General features: G+C 31.6%; 2 protein-coding genes across 2 annotated transcripts; both read left to right on the plus strand.

The window, feature by feature from the left end:
- The first annotated feature begins 4788 nt into the window (after positions 1-4788).
- LOC105113025 (uncharacterized) lies at positions 4789-6240 on the plus strand. Its single transcript, XM_011009005.1, has one exon. It carries the CDS (start codon positions 4942-4944, stop codon positions 5962-5964), a length of 1023 nt encoding a protein of 340 aa, XP_011007307.1. The 5' UTR covers positions 4789-4941; the 3' UTR covers positions 5965-6240.
- Positions 6241-9470: 3230 nt separating this feature from the next.
- On the plus strand, positions 9471-20083 carry LOC105113036 (uncharacterized). Its single transcript, XM_011009022.1, has 5 exons — positions 9471-9570; positions 10037-10122; positions 15740-17719; positions 18703-18889; positions 19377-20083. Exons 1-5 carry the CDS (start codon positions 9471-9473, stop codon positions 20015-20017), a joined length of 2994 nt encoding a protein of 997 aa, XP_011007324.1. The 3' UTR covers positions 20018-20083.
- The last annotated feature ends 2150 nt before the right edge of the window (positions 20084-22233 follow it).

Here is a 22233-nt window from a genome sequence, read left to right on the forward strand (position 1 = left end):
ATCGACACTTAAATAAAATGAAAGGTCAAGAACACTATTGTTTGATAATACAATATTACTTTGTTTTAACTTTATACTTTTTATCGACATCTAAATAAGATAATTAGATAACTTGGAATATTTAATTAAAAACTCAATCAATGGTTTATGTTTTTTTAATGCATCTATCCATTTATAACAAAATTCCAACAACACCTTTTCTATACAAGACCTAACCTGACACATGTATACACACCAAATGAACCATAATATCTTCATTCTAAATAGAGGTATACTAATGATAACAAAATGTAATGATTCTTAGTAGCTTTGTATTTTTATTTGCATCAACAAAATATGGCTTAACCAATATTTTTAAAGCTTTTAACTTCATGCTTAGTAATGAACTAATTGCATAGGAAACCACTGGACCTTTAGTATAATTAGAACTTCTCTCCCTACTAGAGGGGAAGATTTAAGGCTCAAATAGCAGGAAAATAATTCTAACTCAACCTTAAATGAAGAGATATTTTGCCAAATATTTTCCACACATTCACATTAGGAAAAAAAAAAAAAGATTACCATATATAAGCAATATATACATTATAGAATTAATACTATCATAAAACAAGATTCGAAAAAAAAAGATTACCACATATAAGCAATATATACATTGTAGAATTAATACTATCATAAAACAAGATTCTCAAATCGCACATATATATTTATATTGAGATAATACATAAATTATAGTGATGAGAAAGTCATTGATCATATATTTTCTCAGCACATTAAAATACTTATATGCAGATAAGAGAAGCAAATAAAAAATTGTCCTAAAAAACTCAAATAAAACACAAATGCTTTTCAATCTACATAAATACTAAAAACTAAACATTAATTGATATGATTTCCCTTCATATTAGCTAAATAACTCTCAGCAAAACATAAAACACCACCTTTGCTACATTCACTTGCAAGAATTCATGGAACAATAATAAATGTATTTTGATACATTTTAATAAGTTCTTTATCTAACCACCTTTTTTAATGCATTTTGATATGTTCCTAATCTAACCTAATTTAACAACAACACTTGCGAGAATTCATAGACCTTGTGTCATACTTCAACAATAAATGTACAATAATATTTTAAATGCACAATAATATATTCATAACTTAAAAATCAACAACAACTCATTTAAAACCATATTCTTTAAAAACAAACACTTGATAGATATACAAAACACAATGCATTATTGAATGACAATAAATATCTTAATTGTACAATAATATTTTATATCGAAAATGAGTTCAAATCCTATGTTTAGTTTGACTCTCCATCATCTTTATGTACATCAACATCTTCGTCATTAAACTGAAATTGTTTGATCTTTTTATTTTTATCAATATCAGTATGTCTATTGGTACTCAATATATATTATTTAACTTTTCAATATCAATATGAATATAAGTATTTCCAGTGACATGAAAGTGGAAATTCTCTTCTAACTCAATAAATGAAAAAACTCAATATAGATCAACTGACTCATCTATTTGAAATACATCTTCTACCTTACTTTATTCATCTTTACCATAGTTTATAACTTGGACATTACTCCTAGGTTTAGTTTTTATAGTGGATAACTAATCAACTGTTGTACGATCATTTTTAAATGAAAGAGTATATGTGTAATGAATTTTTGGACATTGTTTGGTAAATATAAAAATATCATTAATGTTGTTAAGTCTACCTTTTTATTAATTTCAATTAAATCATGGTGATAATGTACTCTAATTCCTCCATCAGTATCATACGAATATCATTTGAATAGAAAAAACTATATTTTACACCCTATCATATTACAATTTAATCACCTCTTCTAACTTGTTATAATAATCAACTTCAAAGAAAGTTGATCTCTTAATATAAACTCCACTATTATAGGAATTTTAATTCTCACCATAATCTTCAGTATAGAAGATATAGCTACTAACAAAATACATGTTATAACATTGGATCTTTCATTCTAAATCCAAAGAAAGTAATTTTAAAATTTCAGTATTGCCTCTCATGTTATACACGTAGTTAAAGATAACAACCATTAATAGTTAAATAAATAAATAAATGTATTCTTATTACAATTACAAATAATTAAAAACTTACTTGTGTTTTTAAACCGTATTGTGAATTGTTCATCTTATATTTGAAAATTTTAAGCTTTAGTAAGATTTGAATTTTGAAATAATAATAATTGACAATATTATCTATATGAAAGTTATTGTGAATTTAGCTTAAATGAGATTGCAAAAGAAAATAACTCAAGAATGTAAAATTAATTTACTAAACAAAATACCTCAATTCACTATAATTAAATCACATATAATTATATGTTTTTTCTAAATTCAATGTTTGTCAAATAGCTTCTTGAAGTTGTATTCTTCGACAATGATCATTTAAGATTAGAAAATATTGAAACATTTCCACTAGAAGATATTTCACCACCATTATCATGTCTTAAACACAGTTGATTCATGTTTGCATATGAGGCTCAAAATAATATGAGATAAATATTGAAATCTCTTCAATAATAAAAGCCGCACATATAGATAAATCAACATGTGTCTTATTTTTAATTTTTTTTGTTGAGGTTAAACAAGTATCTGCATGAAGATAAACATAAACATATATTCATTGAAACAAAAAGTTTAAGAAACCACATTACATATTTATGATGAATGTTATTCCTAACCTCTCAAAAAGATACATCTATTTATATTGCATAGGCTTTTTAACTTTTGATGTATACACTAAGTGTATAGGCAAATACTCTATTAGATCGAAAAAAGATGGAGAAAAGATTATCTCAAGTTTATATGGTCTCAACAATGCTCCTTTCAAGTTGTTTCATGTGTTATGAATACAACTTGTTTGAGCAAACATCTCTAAAAAAATAATTAATCTCAGTGAGTACATCTCTTATCTCTCGGTGTTTGCGTAAACACATGAAAATCATGATTTTTTATTCTATACAATCTTTATTACTTTAAATTCTTCCATCTAGCTATGTCCGAAGCATATCCATTAGGAAATCACAAACTCTTAAGTCATTTATAAATAAGAAATTGTAATTTTTTATCTAAGGCATATGTTGTTTTAGGCTTTACGATACATACCCCATCATTAAACAACTATATATTCTGATGATCATAAAATAAAGCTATATCTATCTAGTTCTTATGTTATCTTTTATTTTTTATTTGACATACATGATCGTGTTAAAAATATTTTATGTTATCTTTTATTTTTCATTTGACATACATGATCGTGTTAAAAATATTTTCAAACATATTCTTCTTGATATACATGACATCCAAATTATAGCGAAGAATATTAATCTTTCAATAAGAAACCTCTCAAAAAACATATTGATTAACCCAATTATAGGTTACACTAAACTAGAAAACTTATACTTACCAAATTGAAAACCAAATACAATATCCTTATACTATGATACTACATTATATAATTCTTCACTTGAAATTATCGATGGTGCAATATCCCTTTCAACTTTACCTTTTAAAAATTCCTTTTTATTTTTTATGTATCAATGACAACTTGGCAAGAACCTTTGGTGACAATAAAAAAAAACAAAAGCTTTACCATCATTCATTAAGGTAATGGCCTTTTTGTTTTCTATACAATGTGGATAAGCTAATTTTCTATGTGTACTCCATCCTGAAACATCTCCTATATAGAAAAATTATTTACAGTCCACATCAAAGCTCTAGATAACTACAACAGTTTCAACTTATTAATCAATAATTGAAGACAAGCATCTATATTCCTACTTGGACTATCAGGATCAAGTATTACTATAAATAAAATATAAACTCTAGCCTCATACACATCTCTAAAAGAAATTATTAAACTTTTAGTATGACCAGCCAACAAGAATAAAATGCAACAAATGACCTAAATGGATTAAACCTATTCATATATAAATCAAAACACACATTATGTAATTTCATTGAAAATTAAGAATGTACTCTATTAAACTACTTGAGAGATTCACCATCAAAATGATGCACCATTACTTCATCCTCTGCATCATAAAAATGATGTCATATCATGTACTCGAATATTTTTGAAAACATAAATAACCTTTACGGCCTAGAAATGAATGAAAATTATCTTAATTTTATCCGCAAAGAACTCATTATGAATCAAGGTATTTTTTGATAAAAATAAGTAAAAACTCAAATTTTAATATATTTTTACCTAAAAAATATAAAGAAAATCTAAAAAGCTCAATAATCCCATTAACAACATCAAAATACCCTTTAATATACTTAAAACCTGAAATGATTTCTATTTTTTTCCTTTAATATGCTTAAAACCTCAAATTTCTAATTTTTTTTTAACCTAGATGTATCTTTTTAACATGATTAAATAAACAAAGTCATTCATAGATATCAAAATTGTTATTTTCTATTGATGGAATGTGGTTGTTCAAAATCTTTTTCTCTCTTTTTTTTTCCTAATTACTTTCAAGGACTAAACACAAAGAAAATAAACTTTTATGATTGAATTGTAAACTTTGCAAACTATGGAAACCAAAATATAAACAAAGACAAAGTGCATAGTGAATGAATGAATAATAAATTAGAAGTGCGTGCACGTTGAATTTAGAACAGTTAAAAATAATATTATAATTTAATATAATAATAATATAATGATGAGTCCTTGGAGCGAATCGGTCCTCAACGTGAACCCTATAATCAAATTGGCCCATAACTCATCAAAAATCTAAAAACGGCAGCGTAATGACCGTTCGTTCTTCCTGTACAAAAACTGGCACATGCATCTCCTTTTTCTCCGCTCCAGGCCCAGGGTTTTGCACTGTTGCCCCCTCCTTTTATCACCAGGGTTTTAGGTTTTAGCCTTCTCGTTCGGAAAAAATGGAGTCAGCTGCTAAACTGCACTGCCGTCACAAACCCTTTAATCTCTCACTCAATCCCCACCGTCCATCATTTCCAAAACCCATCATTTCCCTCTCCTTCAAAACCCCACCTCCCTCATCATCGTCACCCTTCAAACTCTCCTCTACCTCCATCAGAGCCTCCTCCTACTCCTCCTCCCGCATCACCCCACTCAATAAAAACCTTGGCACCATCATCAAAACCACTTCAATCACTCTCACCGCGGCAGCCGCTTTGTTCTTCATTCGCCTCAATATCAAACCAGCAATCGCCTCCCCGCTTACCGCGTCATCCACAGTAGACCCCACAAAGGAATCTTCGAAAGAAAATGTTTCTTATGAAGAACAGGAGAGAACTCTTCAAGACTATCTGTCTCAAAACCCCAATGATATTGAAGCTCTACGGTCTCTCATGGAGGTGAGGATCAAATCAAAGAAACTTCTTGAAGCAATTGAAGTTGTTGATCGATTAATCGAGCTGGAGCCAAATGAAGATGAATGGCCATTGTTGAAATCACAAATTTACATTTACAGTGGAGATTTTGAGTCTGCTAAAGATGGGTTTGAAGCGATTGTACAAAAAGATCCACTTCGCGTGGAGGCTTATCATGGCCTTGTAATGGCGAATTCGGAATCCGGTGGTTCCTTGGAAGTTGTGTTGAAAAGAATAGAGAGTGCAATGGATAAGTGTAAAAAAGAAAAGAAGAATTCGGATTTGCGGGATTTTAAGTTGTTGGTTGCGCAAGTTAGAGTAATCGAGGAGAAGTATCTTGATGCATTGAAGGTTTATGAGGAGTTGGTGAAAGAGGAACCGAGGGATTTTAGGCCGTATTTGTGTCAAGGGATCATTTATACTTTGTTGAGGAAGAAAGATGAAGCGGAGAAAAAGTTTGATCAGTTTAAAAAGCTTGTTCCAAAGAATCATCCTTATAGGGAGTATTTGGTTGATAACATGTTTGCTACTAAGTTCTTTTCGGACAAGGTAGAGAGGGAGAGGAGTTGAGGGGTGTGGCTATATGCGATGAGGATGAGGATATTGACAAGGTTGCAACTTATTTCTTATTGCTTTTAGTTTGATTTTGGTTTGGATTCTGTTAAATGAATTGGATAGTGGTTAATTAAGATTTTAATTGCCATGCTGATAGGAGGAAGTGTCCATGAATGACTATCAGTCTCAAAATGTTTCAAATTTAAAAATGAAGATGACTATGCATATGCTAGTTATTTGGGGAAGAAGCTTTTTATCTATTTGGTATGGTATTGCATATATATTTATGTCTTTGGTAAACTAGCATCTACTGAGAGCTCAAATGTTTATGACGTGGACATGAAAGTCTTTAGCTAATATGCAAATTTTTAAGGGAATGCATGAGAATTTGTGGCTTTGTAGAAATGACCATTGCGCAGTTGAAAATTTATCTTCTAACTTGTTGAGTCTTTACAATTTTGTACGAGCATCAAGGTATTGATTGCTGATGTATGTTCTGCCAAGATTATACCATTGCAAAATCATTTAGTTCTTTGCTACTTGGTTGAGGAGGATGAAGTACTTTCATGTTGTGTGTATTTGGAGAATAAAATACTTTCATGCTGTGTGTATTTTGAACTTCATTAGCTGCATTAGCAAGAAAAAGGTACCCATTTTACCTTGTATTGGGTGAGCAAATTAGGTGCTAGTTCTTATTTTATCTGAACCTGAGTGTTGCCAACATTCAGAACAATGACCATGTTAATCATCAGAAACCAGCTTCTCATTCCATTTGCTTGCTTTTCTGCATGTTTGTGAAGTGCTAAATTACTTCAAGTGACCTGTTAATTCCTAATTATTCCTCAGCCAAATTCAACAAAAAATAGATAAATAAATAAATAAATAAAACCTTCATTGTCATGACATGACATTCTCTTCTCAACTTGCCATGTAGAAGCAAGTGCAGTTCTTCATAATAAATGTTCCAGGATAAAACTGCACTGGCCTTGTTGCTTCTCTTTTTCTCCCCTGCAGTAAATTTTAGTCCTGCTATTGCAATAAATTCCTCTTAGGTAAGAACACAGAGTGAATTCTAAAACCTCTTAGTGGTTGTTAGATCCACCTAACAATGCTTATGTGCTAATTCAAAAGCTGTTAGCCTTTGTGGTACTTGGAAATGGGCATCAAAAGTGCCTTTTTGAAGATGTGGTGATTATCCTGGATTAGAGGCGCTATATTTTGCTTGCAGGCTATTTATTGTCTTTAAATTATTGTTCACTCAGATATGTGGTGTTTTAGTTTTTCTCCGTGGTGCTTTATGTGTACTTTGTATTATCAACTTGTTAAGTAGGACTGAAAAAGCCATTTCCTAAGTATAAAGTTGGCAGTAGGAGGAACTTTTAAATGGCTTTGTGCCATGAGCTTCTTCTTTGATTGCTGAACATACATGTCAGGCTTGTACTAAGGTGTTGAAGGGATCTACCATCTCTGTAAACCTGTAAAGAAAAATAACGAGGCCGAGTGAATTTGAACTCTGTAACATATAGGGTAGGCAAATGCTGGAGTTTGCATTACGGTGTCTTTACTATTCTTGGCAAACTTGGGGTGATCAGGCTTTGCCAGGGCGGTTTGTACTTGTGCTTTCCACTTAGCATATCTGTTAGGAACTACATGTTTTCTCACTGAAATTTCAGATTGTACAGGTATCATTTAGTGAAACAATCTTTTATTTGGTTAAAGTCAAGCTAAAATGTCATGTTAATCCAATGATTATAGAGAATATATGACCATAAAGAATTCAAGTTTTAGAGCCTGCGATTTCATTTCAGTTCCATGTGCCACTGGCCTTTAGGATGGTTGAATTGGTAGTCTGCAAGCTTGTGTTGTTAACAACTAGTTAATTCATGTAAAATGATTCATGAGTATCTCAATTTTCCTGTAGCAGTGCATTCTCATGGTAGATGCTATTTATTAGGTACATAATTTTTTCTACAAAACAGATTCACTTCTTGTTGCCCTTTCCTGTGCATGGATTCTGTAGAATTTTAATTGAAGTTTTGATTTCCTCAAGTGATTTTATTTCCTGGTCCGTATAGGGAATATTTGATTGATAACTTGTGCAACTAAGTTCTTTCTGGAGAGAGTAGAGAGCAAGAAAATTCGGCCCTGTAGTCTAGAATAATTGCTGAACGAATTGAGGTATGGTAACATCAAGGTAGAAATTTCTGTGTTTATTTATTTATTTATTTATTTATTTTGTGTGTTTAGTTCAGTTTAGCTAAATACCTTGGTAGTCAGAGGGAGTTACAGTGGATGACTGCCTGTCCCTGAATTTTTGTAGTTCCTAGTGGAAGGGTACTGGATATGCTGCTTAAATAGGTGAAGAGACAATGCATTTTTGTTAGGGACAAAGTGCAGTGACAATGAAACTTTCTATGGGTGCCTAATGACAAACTTTCTATAGGTATGAAGTTTTACTTATCCAAAAAATTGATGTGTGTAGGGGGTGGCTTGCTCCCACAAATAGGCCACCCGTGCTTATATTTATGGCTTTGGTGTTGTAGCATCTAATTAGAGTTTGAATGGAAATTGAAGTCTTTCATTATACCTTGGATGCAAATGTATGTGGAAATGCTTGATTTTGAATTTATCGTTTCTAGAAATCGTCAGTATTCAGATTCAGAATTTGTGGTATTTATCAGTGATGTTGCATGTCCTAGTGAGAACAATGAGTAGCAAAGCATTTTTGGTTCTTTTATACGTGGATACTTAAGATGGTCAGAAAATACTCGATTTGTGTGTATTTTGAACTTCATCAGGTTGAAACAACAAGATGAAGTACATTTTTATTGACTGATGCAGTTGGGCATCCTCATTGATGCTAGATTGTCTTCTCTGAACCTGGCTTTTCAGTCACTCAGTCCAATAGCTACGTTATTCATCATAAACTACTTTCTTCCTCCATGATGCTTGATCTTCTCCATGCCCTTGAAGTGCTACGTTACTCCATCAAACGATTATTCCTAATCATCCCTCAGCCAAATTTAACAGAAATTCTTCAGAATCATGACCCGTCATTCTCTTCTCAACTTGCTATGGTAGGACAAATTGCAATGCAATCCCTGTAATAAAGGGTCAAGCATTCAACCATGTGGGCCTTGTTATTTCTAGCTTTTCATGCTTCCCAAAAATCGTAGTGGTCCCATTGTCAACTAAAAGATTGAACTCCACTTTTATAACGACGCAGAGTGAATTCTAATTCCTATACTTTCTGCATTCTATCCGGATGAGGATTTGGGTGAGCTAGTTTTTGTGTTTCTGGGCAATGTGTGCTTCTAAGTGCTTTTTAGGAGATGCCTTGTATATTAATGCATTCGAGTAATTCAGCTATTAATTATCTTTTGACTCTTCTGTGCATGGAAGCATTATGTTTTTGCTTGCCTGGTAAATGTTTCTGAAGGCAATTAAATTGTTCAGTAACACTGTTGGGGCCATTTCTACAGAATGAAGTTAGCAGTAGGATGAACTTTTTAGTTGTCATTATGGCAATGTTTGTCGCCTTGGATTGTCGAAGTTGCAGCAATATAGGGTTGTTTAGAGCATCTTTGCAAGTGCTTGCAAAGAGTCTTGGAGGCGGTACTGGTCTGCCTACAGGCTGAGAACACCTGGATCCCCTATGATCAATCTTAACACGGGTTGTTTTGCCATTCTTTGACTTGGTGGAAAGCTCAACACTGGAGTTCACAATAGTCTCTTGTGTTCTTGGGCAAAGCTCTATAAGCAGGCTTTTCGTGGCAGATCCTCCTTGTACTTCCCTCTAGACACTAAATGTCATTTCTCATTGTAATTGCAAGTTGTTGCAGGCATTATCAAGTTCACATATATTGTGAACTCTTAATTGTGACCAGTGATTAGTGGTGACCAATATGAAGCTGTAAGCCGTCATTAAGTGCATCACATAAATAGCAAAGCGGATGTTTAACAAAAGTCCAGTGTTCATCTGTGGGACGATGCATGAACTGGGATAGCTTGTGAACTGCAAAGGCAATGTCAGGTCTAGTAATCAGAAGATTTTGAAGACTACCAACAACATATCTATACTCTGTAGGATCAGACAAGGAGGAACCAGAGCTTAACATAAGCGAGGGACTGGTTGGAATTAGAGTGAGAACAAGCTTAGCATCTGTCTTACAAGTGCGTGCTAAAAGATCCATAATATATCTTAGTTGAGATAGCAGTACACCTTGCTCTGTTGGAACAACTTTCACCTCGAAAAACATGAAAGAGAGACCCAAGATCCTTAAGAGCGTGCACAAAGGAATTGACCATCTCTTAATTGTCACCAATGATTATCGACATAAACTAACATATACATAAGATGGTCAGCACTTTGAAGGACAAATAGAGATGTTTCACCTAGAGTTAATAAGAAAAGTGCGTAATTTATGATACCATGTGCGAGATGCTTGCTTGAGATCATAGATTGCCTTTTGAAGTTAGCAAACATGAGATGGATTATCTTGATCAATGAAGTTGCTCACCTTCACGAACAAAAACTAAGATTTTGTGGCTAAACTCCACCAGGTGGAATAATTTTTTTTTAAAAATGATTTTTATTTAAAGAATATATTAAAATAATATTTTTTTACTTTTTAAAAATTATTTTTAATATTCAAAATTATTATATATATATATAGTTATTAAAAAAATTAATTTTTAAAATATATCAGTTAGAACAAAGTTTCAAAGAAACCAGAAGATTGCCAAATCCCCTCTCCTTTTCTTGGGTTCAAATCCAAGAAATGCAACTTGTTCACTTGAAAACGTAACCTAAAACTTCTTTTAATTTCTTTGTAAACATTAATTAATGACAATAACCTCAATCACCTATACAAGAATAGTTTTTTTTTTTTTAATAAGAACATTAATGCCAGCACACAGAACATGATAACCTTCTGCTAAAAGAAAGTGTGTCAATTAGGCATAAGTTGACAATTTTGGTTCTTGATCAAACCTTTTCACCTAATTAACCTCTGGCAATAAATTCACTTTTAATTACGTACAAATCTGATGGCGATTGCACTCTGATTTGATCAATCACTACCGTTCAACAATATACATACATACATATATACATACATACATACATACATACATATATATATATACATACATATATATATATATATATGTATGTATATATATATATATGTTTCAGAGATTTAGTTACGTTCCATTCACTTACCTTTCATAATCTGGAAGAAATGTATATAATTTCATAATTTTGTTTGCGGAAAGATAATAATGAAAATTAAAATATAAATAAAAAACCATGAAAATATCTAAATAAATAAGCCAATAATCATTTATATAAATATAAAAAATTGTTAACAATAATAAAAAAAAAAAACTGAAAAATTTAAGAGATGGATATACGAAAGAAAAACTGAAAAATTTAAGAGATGGATATAAATCATAATATTTGATTATATAAAATAAGATATTTATTTTTCTGTGTTGTTGAAAAAACTAAGAATAACCGAAAATCAATTTTGCTAAATTCACAATTTACAATTCACAAATCCCAATTCTTTTTGCTCTTTATGCAATCAAAATTAGAATAAAACAACCAATAAAATAATGCAAACAATCACACAAAATAACATCAAGATTTTTATGTGAAAAACCTGATGCGAGAAAAAGTCACGAGATCGTAATCCACCTAAAGCATCCACTATCAACAAATAATGAGTTCAAAATTATTACTCCTCATATTTAACCTTGGGTTACAACATTCGTACCATAAAAAAACGATTTATTCTTGGAATACAATAAAATTAAAAAAAATATTTGAGAAAAATTTACAACACTGACAGCCTCAGTTTTTGACAAAACGAATAGTTTATATATCATCAATCTTCTATCGGATTGTTCAGAATGAAAAGTAACATGTCTAGAAATTTCTGCCAAAATCTTAGTCCAATCCAATAGTTAACAAGCTAAAAAACAAAAAATAAAGACAAACCGTTCATCTGCCTCATTTTCTCTTTTTTTTTCCTTTTGTGTTGTATGTTCTATTTTACTCTTATTAATTATATGCTATAATGGTAGACCTATTTATTTCAAAGAGGTTGCCTAGTTATCTCTTACTAATTAATATGATGGAACTCTTATTACATGGTGTGGGATGACATATAAAATGTATATACTGAATTTACTTATTAAAATCAATAAAAGATAACAGAAACATAAATAAATATGAAACTAAAAACATCATGCAGGGCCAAACATATAAGAAATATTATTTAATAATAAATATTTTTTTATAAAATAAAACTCACTTGAATAAAATAATAAAATAAAAAGAATCATTCAAAAATTCAATACAAAAAATTAATTTAAAAAAACTTTATTAAAAAAAGGTATGCAAAACTAATAAATTAGGACATGAAACTAAAATAAATCGATAGAGAAGAAATTAAAAATAACCACAAAATCAATTTTTTTAATAATATTAAATGTTTAAATTATAAAAGAAATTAAAAAAAAAAGATCTTGAACCGCATGAACTTATCAAACACGTTATCTATATCAATAGATCAGAAACATCACAAATAAAAAAGCCCCAAAGCCCATTCCACGTTAACTCAAAGGCTAAAGGATGAAATAGAAGAGAAAAAATCACAAAAAAATTATGATTAAAAGAATAAGAAAGAAAATTGAAATAAAAAAATAAATTAAAGGGCTAATTTATAAAAATAAATTAGAGGGTATCAAAAAATTTTAAAATAGAGGGTTAATTTACAAACAATTAAACTTTAACAAAAAAAATATATAAAAAGAATGAAGGTTAAATTGAAAACCATAAAAAAAAAACTTTAATTGAAAGAGAAAATTAAAAACCAACAAAACTTGAATAAGAAAACCAAGAAAAAAAAATAAGAACTGAATTAAAAAAATTAATATATGATAAATTATAATTTAAGTAATAATTGAAAATAACTAAAATTTTTATAATAGGATGGAGGACAACAATAAACAATAATACAAAAAAACTTAAATTGACAAATCTAAAAAAATAATGGTGCTTTTTATTTTGTTGAGAAGAAAGAGAAATTAAAAAGAAGAATTAAAAAAATAATCACAAGCAATAAACTAATCATAATACATCAACATATGTAGCGTCATAAGAAAAAAGACACAACAATATATACAATGTCATGATAAAAAAATAGGTTTAGCTACTAGATAGGTTTACACGCGCCACTCAAACACATCAAATGACACTTACTTGATGGTGAGTGAATTTGACATGTAAGTATTTTTTGTAAATAAAATAATTATTTCAAAACATGAAAATACCATAATGTCTTTCATAAACCTAAAAATCATTCAAAAATAGTAAAAGTACACAAATGCCCCTAGAGGCATGCTTTAATTTCTGTCTTTTCTAAGGATATAATGGTATTTCTACTATATTTCAAAGTGTAAAAACCAAAAAATCCCTCGGTCAACATTTTTTTTTTTTTACTTTAGAAGTAAATAGGTGTTTTAATTATTTCAATGTTTTTTAAAAGACTAAAAAACCCTTGAATAACAAAAAAATACTAATTCACACTAAACAACCTTTTAATTACTAATGAAGCAATTATAAAGACTAAAATATTCTTAATATCATTACACTTTTTTTTTAACTTTGAGAGTAAAAAAAATAATTTTAATATAACAATCTACAATAAACTATATTATTATAGTGAAAATACACATGGTTTAAAGTTTTTGTTAATATTAGTTAAATATATTCTTGTTAAATAAAAAATTAATTTTAAATAAAAAAATTATTTTTTTAAGAAACATCAATTAAAATTAAAACGCCCTACCAAATATCCTCCTCCTAATGATTTTTTCTAAAATGAACAATATATTTTACGTTCTTTTTTTCAAAAAAACCCCACACACCAATATCAAACCTACATATTTCAATGCATGTTAACGGCAAATAGACAGATGTAGACGATAACCATCTGAAATTCGCACTTTCTCTATTTACGGCTTTAGAAAATTCCAATTCCGACCGAATCAAAACAAAACTGACTACTATAACTAAAAACAGCCAAGAATACAAACCTCAAATTAAAAAAATAAATAAATAAAATAAAAAAACAAGATGCACCAGAAAATGAACGTGGCAGCAATGTCTCAATACACGTGTAACCAAAATCACGGTCGCATGATACTTATACACCTCCCAGCAACAACGACAACCACCACCCGTACAGAGATTGTTTTAATAAACATTATTTTTTAAAATATTTCTTTATTTTAATATATTAAAAATCAGCGAGCGTCCGCCATGCCGAACACTCTCGTCACTTTACTACTTGCCCGCCCTCGCTGCAACTACCGTGTCAGCCTCTCTGTTTTTTGAATGTTCAAGGAAACAAATAAATACACCGCCCGCCCCCCTCTCTCTCCCCGACACTTGTAACCACCACGCTCTCCATCTTTATTTATTTATTTATTTTCCTTCTTTCTTTCTAGAAAAAAAAATCTATATATATTTTTTTTCAAGATCCGGTAACTGAATCTATTTTCGGCGTTAAAAAAGCTGAATATATATATATATATATATATATATATTTTTTTGAATTCTCTTCTTTTAGTTTCAATTATATGATTTTCTTGGATCCTTGCTCTCTGTTTCTCGCTTGCTTCTTTGCTGGATTTCCGATCTAAGATTTCTTCTGCTGCTACATTGCACTACATGCTTGAATAATCTTTAATCTTTTTCTTGTAATGAGTGATAACCATGGAAATATTTCAGCTCAGAAGGTCCAATCTCTTGCGTATTTCTCATCTTCATACCCATAATCTTAGCAGAAAAGGTAAACTAGTTTTATTACACATTTTCAGCTTAGAAATGTGGTGGAAGTTTATTCTTTTATTTTTTTCACCTGCATTTTTCTCAAGCATCCTAGCAGAGTCTGTTTCTTCTGCATTGATGGTGCTCAGTAACAAAAGTAACGCAAAAGGAAAGTAGTCTCTTGTTCGTTTCTCTTCAGATTTTCTCAGGCAGTTGAGCTAAATAATAGTTGAAATTCCGAATTTTTTTATAAAAATTATAGTGTTAATCTTTTTGCTACTATTTGTGTGTGCATTGTAGAGGTTGATGAGGAGCTAGATTGAGCTTTTGGCTTTGTTTCTTTGCTTTTGTTAAAGCAGTTTTTTGATTGAGTTACTTTATGACCTTTTAATTATCTTTTCTCTGTAGTGGCATGCCCATTATTTTGCTTGCTTCTTCTTTTACTAATTCTCTGGCTATAAAAACACATCCTTGCATTTCTTTAAACTGTATTCATTAACCATATTCGATTTTTTTATTATGTTTTTTATTTTATTATTTTTAAGCTTCGCATGCTCGAAATGACAGTTAATTGATGATTTCTGGTTTGGATTATTTAATTTTTGCAAATAATATTTTGAAGATTTTAAATTTGCTACCTCCTTCCCTTTTACTTGTGACAGCAATCCTAATGGTGTACAAGAAATTCATTTCCAGGAAAGGGGCCGGTTCGGAAACCGAGAAACTTCCCATATTTGACCTCTGATTCTAGTTCTCAGAGTGGTGATTCCTATATTTTAAAGAACTGGTGTGTTGATTTATGTGCTTCTATTTTTTGCAAAACTTATTAAAAGCAACCCTGCTCAGCTGTATGAATTGTGAATTTCTTCTATGCCAGCCTTTTTCTTGTGTGTATTTTATTGATTACTTGTATTCATTGTTGTGATTTGAATCTCTTGGCTCTTGTAGTTCTCTTGTGGGTTGGGGTGGAGATCTCCAAAAAAGGCGGTTGGAACACCAACAAAGAAGTTATTAGCAGAAGATATGTCAAGAGAATCTGAATCCAGAAGGTCTCCGAGTGTTATTGCCAGATTGATGGGCCTTGATGGGCTACCACAGCAGCAATCTTCTCATATGCATCCAAAGAAATCCTTGGAGAACTATACGATGGTATTGGCAGAGAAAGCTCAAAGAAACAGAGGCTCATATGGTCGGCGGTCATCCAGAAAAAGCTCCAAGAATGAGCAAGAATTTAAAGATGTATTTGAAGTTTTAGACGCATCAAAGATGGATAGTAGTAGTTACTCATCATGTGGAAATGGACACTCAGAGATCACAGCAGCTGAGATTGCATTCATTCAGCAGAAATTTACGGATGCTAAACGGCTATTTACTGATGAAAAACTTCAGAATTCAAAGGAATTTCTTGATGCTACTGAGAATCTGGACTCCAACAAGGATCTTTTGCTGAAATATCTTCAGCAGCCAGATTCTTTGTTCACAAAGCATCTGCATGATTTACAAGGTATCCCTCCACAATCCCATTGTGGCCGGACTCACATACCAGCTAAGAAGTCATCATATCCTGTACACTGTGGGAGTGGTGGCCTAGGCTGTAATACTGAGAGAGAAAACCCATTGAAGAATCAAAGAAAACCTCATGTTGATTCTTATAGCTACTCTTATAGTAAACTTGAAGCTCAGAATCCAGTCAAGTTGTCAAAAGTTCAACTGGATCAGAAAGACGAATCCGCCATTCTCCCTACGAGGATTGTTGTTCTGAAACCAAATATCGGCAAAATGCAGAATTCTAATAAAAATAGTTCATCATCTCAATCTTCTCATGCATCACCTTCAGATTGTAGGAAACACACTGAACCTCCTAGTATCAAGAACAAGGAGGTGGTGTCATGGGGAAAGAAAAGTGTTCCTGATGATGCAGGGCCCTCAAGGTATAAGTCTAGAGAATCTAGGGAAATTGCAAGGGAAATCACCAGGAAAATGAGAAGAAATTTCATAAACAGCTCCATGAATTTTTCAACTTCTGGTTTTAGAGGCTATGTCGGGGATGACAGTTCAACTGAGAATGAGTCTGCAAATGAATCAGAGGAGAAAGCAGTGAATTCCAGAAATTCCATTGATTGGAGTAACCGATGCAGACCTTCATCATCGTGCTCTAACGAATCATCGTTGAACAGAGAGGCCAGGAAGAGACTCTCAGAGAGGTGGAAACTGACTCATAAGTCTGTGGACATGGGAATTGTTAGTCAGAGCAGCACACTAGGTGAAATGCTTGCTACCCCCAACTTGGGAACAAGGCTAGGAAATTCAGATGTCATGATCTCTAAAAAAGTATTCAGTGATGAAGTTGATTGCAATCATGAAACAGTTAGGTGGGATGAACCTTTGGGTATTAGCAGCAGGGAAGGCTGGAAGGATGTGGGTACTGGGAATCTTTTGAGATCAAGATCTGTGCTTGCTTCATCTAATATTATCAGAAGTCCTAGAATAGACAAGCGCCGTGAAAATGTTTCCCATGACAGTTATATGATCCCTAGACAAGTGATCTGGCAGGAAAGAAACAGAACAATAAAAAGAAATTTCAGTAAGAGAGAATGTTCTTCTTCTAGAAATTCCAGATCTCGTTCTAAGAAATCTCACATGTCTAGCTGCTCGTATAGATATCACGGTGAGACTTCCTTGGATATTAATTTTGGCCAGGATCAAGTGCAGAGTGACATTGCAGAATATGATTCACTGGAACAAATTTGTACAGTTTCAGAGACACCAGCTTCTATTGTCACAGACACAGGCTTAGTTTTTGAAAATATGGTGGATGTGGTAATTGAGAACAAAGCCATGCAATCTAAGCCTATGGACCGAGAATCATCAACTTATATGTTGGTAGAAGGCAATTCCTCTGCTAGTGATCAAGTTTCAAGCTCAAAGGTATGGTTTTTATCTTTTGTGGATGACGCATGTGCATGCTCACATATTATGAGCACCATAGATAGAAACTTTGAGCTGCAGTGTGTTTTTCCTTTTAGATCTCAATGTTAAGGAATGGAGAAATTTCTTGTTTATCTTCTCCCCTTTCCTAATAATCATCCACTGTGTTTCAGAAAAACTGTCAGTCAGATGCATACAGTTTTTGATTCACAACATCTGATTTAAACTCTATGCTTTTCCCTTAGATTGGAGTTTCAATTCATGGAATACGTATGTGCAACAGCATTAGTTTTAAAAGTAGATTCTTAAATATACGAGCAACTATGTGTTTCTTTTCTTTTAATAAATGATTACCGCAAGATTGCAGTATTTATTTTTTTGTTTAAGAAAATAAGTTTAGTTTTTTTTTTTTGTTGCTATCTTTTTTCTTAAGAAATACCAACAATTTGCTCTGGCCATAATTCTAATTTTGCTGGAATCTCAATATTGAACATGCCTGGCTTTTCTTTTAAATACTCAGTGTCTCTCTCTCTTTCTCTACACACACACACACATATGTATATAAGTTTAATTTTTTTTTTTTGTTGCTATCTTTTTTCTTAAGCAATACCAACAATTTGCTCTGGCCATAATTCTAATTTTGCTGGAATCTCAATATTGAACATGCCTGGCTTTTCTTTTAAATACTCAGTGTCTCTCTCTCTCTCTCTCTCTACACACACACACACACAACACATATATGTATATAAAGTTTATTTTTTTTTGTTGCTATCCTTTTTCTTAAGCAATACCAACAATTTGCTCTGGCCATAATTCTAATTTTGCTGCAATCTCAATATTGAACATGCCTGGCTTTTCTTTTAAATACTCAGTCTCTCTCTTTCTCTCTCTCTCTCTTTCTATATATATATATATATATACCATGAAATGGATACTTCAATATATAGTGAACGGTTTAATCTCAGCACTTCTTGATGTTTTAGGAACCATCAAATGGGCCATCTAAGAAAGGTTCAATTCCCATGCGGCACCCTGTAGCTGAAGTAGAAACTCCAGCAAGCTCGAAGGAGGCTGATCAGCCCAGTCCAGTCTCAGTTCTTGAAACTCCTTTTCCAGATGACCTGTCATCTGGTTCTGAGTGCTTTGAGGGTCTCAGCGCCGACCTGAATGGTAATCTGAAAAACTGTTTAGTTTATTAATTCTTCAGTGTTTGAACTCCACTTGCGATTTGAGTCATTGCATTTTATTGTTTAGTTTGCATTTTCATTGGAATTTGTATCTGTTTGCATTTTCAGTACTACACTTGGAATTTGTGAGCTTAACCATTTTTTAGTTTATTTTTTCAGAGGAAGAATGATAACGAGTCCTTGGGAATGGAATTATTCTGTTACACCGAGTAAAAATGTTTTAAAATCTTAAAATAACGAGACTTTGGTTGATTCAAGTCACATAATATGCAGAGAGCAGTCATTCTTTGTCTTCATTGTTTTGTGGTTTGGCCACTTTGGATTAACCAGATATCATTCTCATACACGAGACAAAAAAGTGATTTTTCAGAGAAAAAGGATCTGCTGCTGCAACAAATCTCCCATTGATGGGATTTTACATTGAATTCTTATTATTGCTACCTTATTTTAATGTTTTTCCCTGCCTGTAGGACTTCGGATGCAGCTTCAACTTCTTAGGTTGGAGTCGGAAGCATACGAGGAAGGACACATGCTCATCTCTGGTGATGAAGTTGTCGAGGAGGGATCTGTTGGATTTACAGAAGCAGCACAAGTAGCTGAGGAGAGCAGTGAATTTTCCTACATAGCAGATGTATTGGTGGACTCCGGTATTAATGATGTCGACCCTGATACATTCCTGAGAACATTGCACTCCCCAGAATGCCCAGTCAAACCATTGATCTTTGAAGAAGTCGAGAAGAAGTACTGTAATCATGCAAGTTGGCCAAGGTCTGAAAGAAGGCTGCTGTTTGACCGTCTAAATCTTGCTCTTCTGGTGATTTACCGGCAATATGCAAATTCACACCCTTGGGTAAGGTCTGCAACTATGATTCGTCCCAAGTGGATAAAACATGGACTCAGGGATAGGCTGTGCAAATTGGTTGCTAGCCATGATAAGAGAGCTAACGAGGACATTGCAGCAGAAAAAATACTGGAAATGGAATCGCAGTGGTTGGATTTGAGGGAGGAAGTTGATATTATAGGTAGGGAAATTGAGAGGCTACTGACAGAAGAGCTGGTAACAGAGCTATTTAGTAGCAGTGTAGAGATGGATTTTGCACGAGTTCCTTGAGATAATTTAGGAGGTAAGATATATATACTACAGAAATGTAGGGAAAAAAATCCATTATTATTATTATTATTATTATTATTATTAATTAATTAATTATCTCAGCCCGAGGATCAGGCATGCTATGACAAAACAACCTAATGTATTCAGTGCTCACCCTTCTAGATAGACATTACTGTTGTTTTGCTGATCTGGAATTTTGGACTGACCGTTACTGAACTCCCTAATTTTGAGTAGTTGCAATCTAAAATCTCCTTTTACAAAAGCTAAATCGCACACGGAACCAGAATCGCCTCCCAAAAAACATAGGAAGTAAAGGTCGCCATTGTAATTGCAGGTTTGGGAATTGATTATTGTTTATGCGGTTATAATTTGTAAATAGCACTATTTTTATTGTTAAAGTGCTATTTTCCATCACTATATAATATAAGTAGACGTAATTCAGTCAATATACTTCCAGGACTAGTACAAAGGTGTCAATAATCTTAGATAAATACTCTTGGAATAGGTCACAAGTTGGACGTATCGACTTAGATTAATCTAAATTTATATAGTTTTAATATATATATGTTTTTTTTTTAACTTGCTCTAAGCATTGGATTATATATTATTTTTTTCAACCTTAAAAAAATTATAAAGATGTTAGAAAATAAAAAAACTTAATGCATGTTGGCCGAAATACTTTTGAAATACTTAAATGATGATACATTGTACAATATATATTTCTAAAAAAAATAAAATTGAGATGTCAACATGTTAGATTGACTTGGGTCAAACATGGTTAATCTACAAAACTTATAACCTAGTTAATTTAATAACATGAAAGAAGCAAAAGATAAATTCGATTAATTTAATAATATAGAAAAGACAACCCTAATTCAATAACATGAAAAAAAGAAGAAGCAAACCCGGATAAATCTTTTAAATTTAAGTTAATATTCTAAGTTTATAACCCGTAAAATCTTAGATCCAAACTTAATCAATAAGGTTAATTTCTAACCAATTTAATATTGATGAATAAAATTAAAAACAAAAATCAATCTAAAAATTTGTCAAAGCATAAAATAATAAATTAAAAGAATGAGGATCAAGCTTGATAAAAAAATTGAAGGATGAAATCACGTAAAAAAAATCAATTTTATAAATCATTTCAAATAACAAAAATAATAAGCAAAAAAATAAGGATTAAATTTGAGAGATGAAAAAAAATTAAAGAATGATAAAATTAAAAATAATTTTCAAATTGAATATTTTTTTTCAAATTAACAAATTACAATTAAGAGAACACATACTAAATATGATGGGACGAGAAATTGAAGGGTTAATGTGATTTTTTCAAGGGGCAAAAAAGAATGAAAAAAAAAGAAGCAAACATGCAATAAATTAGGCTGAATCACCGTGCACGTGCCTAAAAAAAAAAAGATATCGAGATAAATCAAATGATGCAACAAAAGCATGACTACGATCAACAAAGTCATTCACATGTGCCGCCCAAAAGCAATGAGGTGACGTTACATGTGTTAACATTTTATTTCATTTTATGCTATTTTGACAAGGATTAAAATGTCTCTAGGACTAAATGATAATAATAAAAAACCATTATAAAACTACTACTAAGTCCCAAAAGTCATGGTTAAAACATTTTACTTGAAAGGGAAATTAAGTCGTTACATTGTTTATAGTAAAATGAAATCCTTATAAAGCCCCTAAACCCAAGGTTAATGTTTTTATTTTTTTTAACTTTTAAGGGTAAGACAACAATTTATTTTTTATAAAATTTTTAAAAAGGCAGTGTTGCCCCTAAACAAATAAAAAATGATAAATTAACCTCGTAAATAAAACTCGTTTATCCTTAAAGTTATTTCATCTGATTACTATTATAATTTATAGTAAATTAAACCATATCTATAGTTGTTTTTCTACATGTTATAGGTTTTGTATTTAAAAAAAAATTTGATGTTGTTTTGATTATTTTTTTAAAAGTGAAATTGAATCCCATCAAAGTTTTGATCTCATTATTCAAGTTATGCTTTGATCCAACCATCCAATTTAAAATGAAACTCTATTGATGTATTATTAAGTTGATTTCCCAACCAAACCAAGTTTAATGATAATGCTTTAAAAAACTTGTTGAATTTTTTATAAAAGAGATGTTGAAAAACAAAGACTTTTGTATATATACTATATAGTATTGAGGAACCGATAACTTACATCTTGCC

This window comes from Populus euphratica, unplaced genomic scaffold, assembly GCF_000495115.2.
Source record: "Populus euphratica unplaced genomic scaffold, PopEup_1.0 scaffold603.1, whole genome shotgun sequence".
NCBI classification, from domain to species: domain Eukaryota; kingdom Viridiplantae; phylum Streptophyta; class Magnoliopsida; order Malpighiales; family Salicaceae; genus Populus; species Populus euphratica.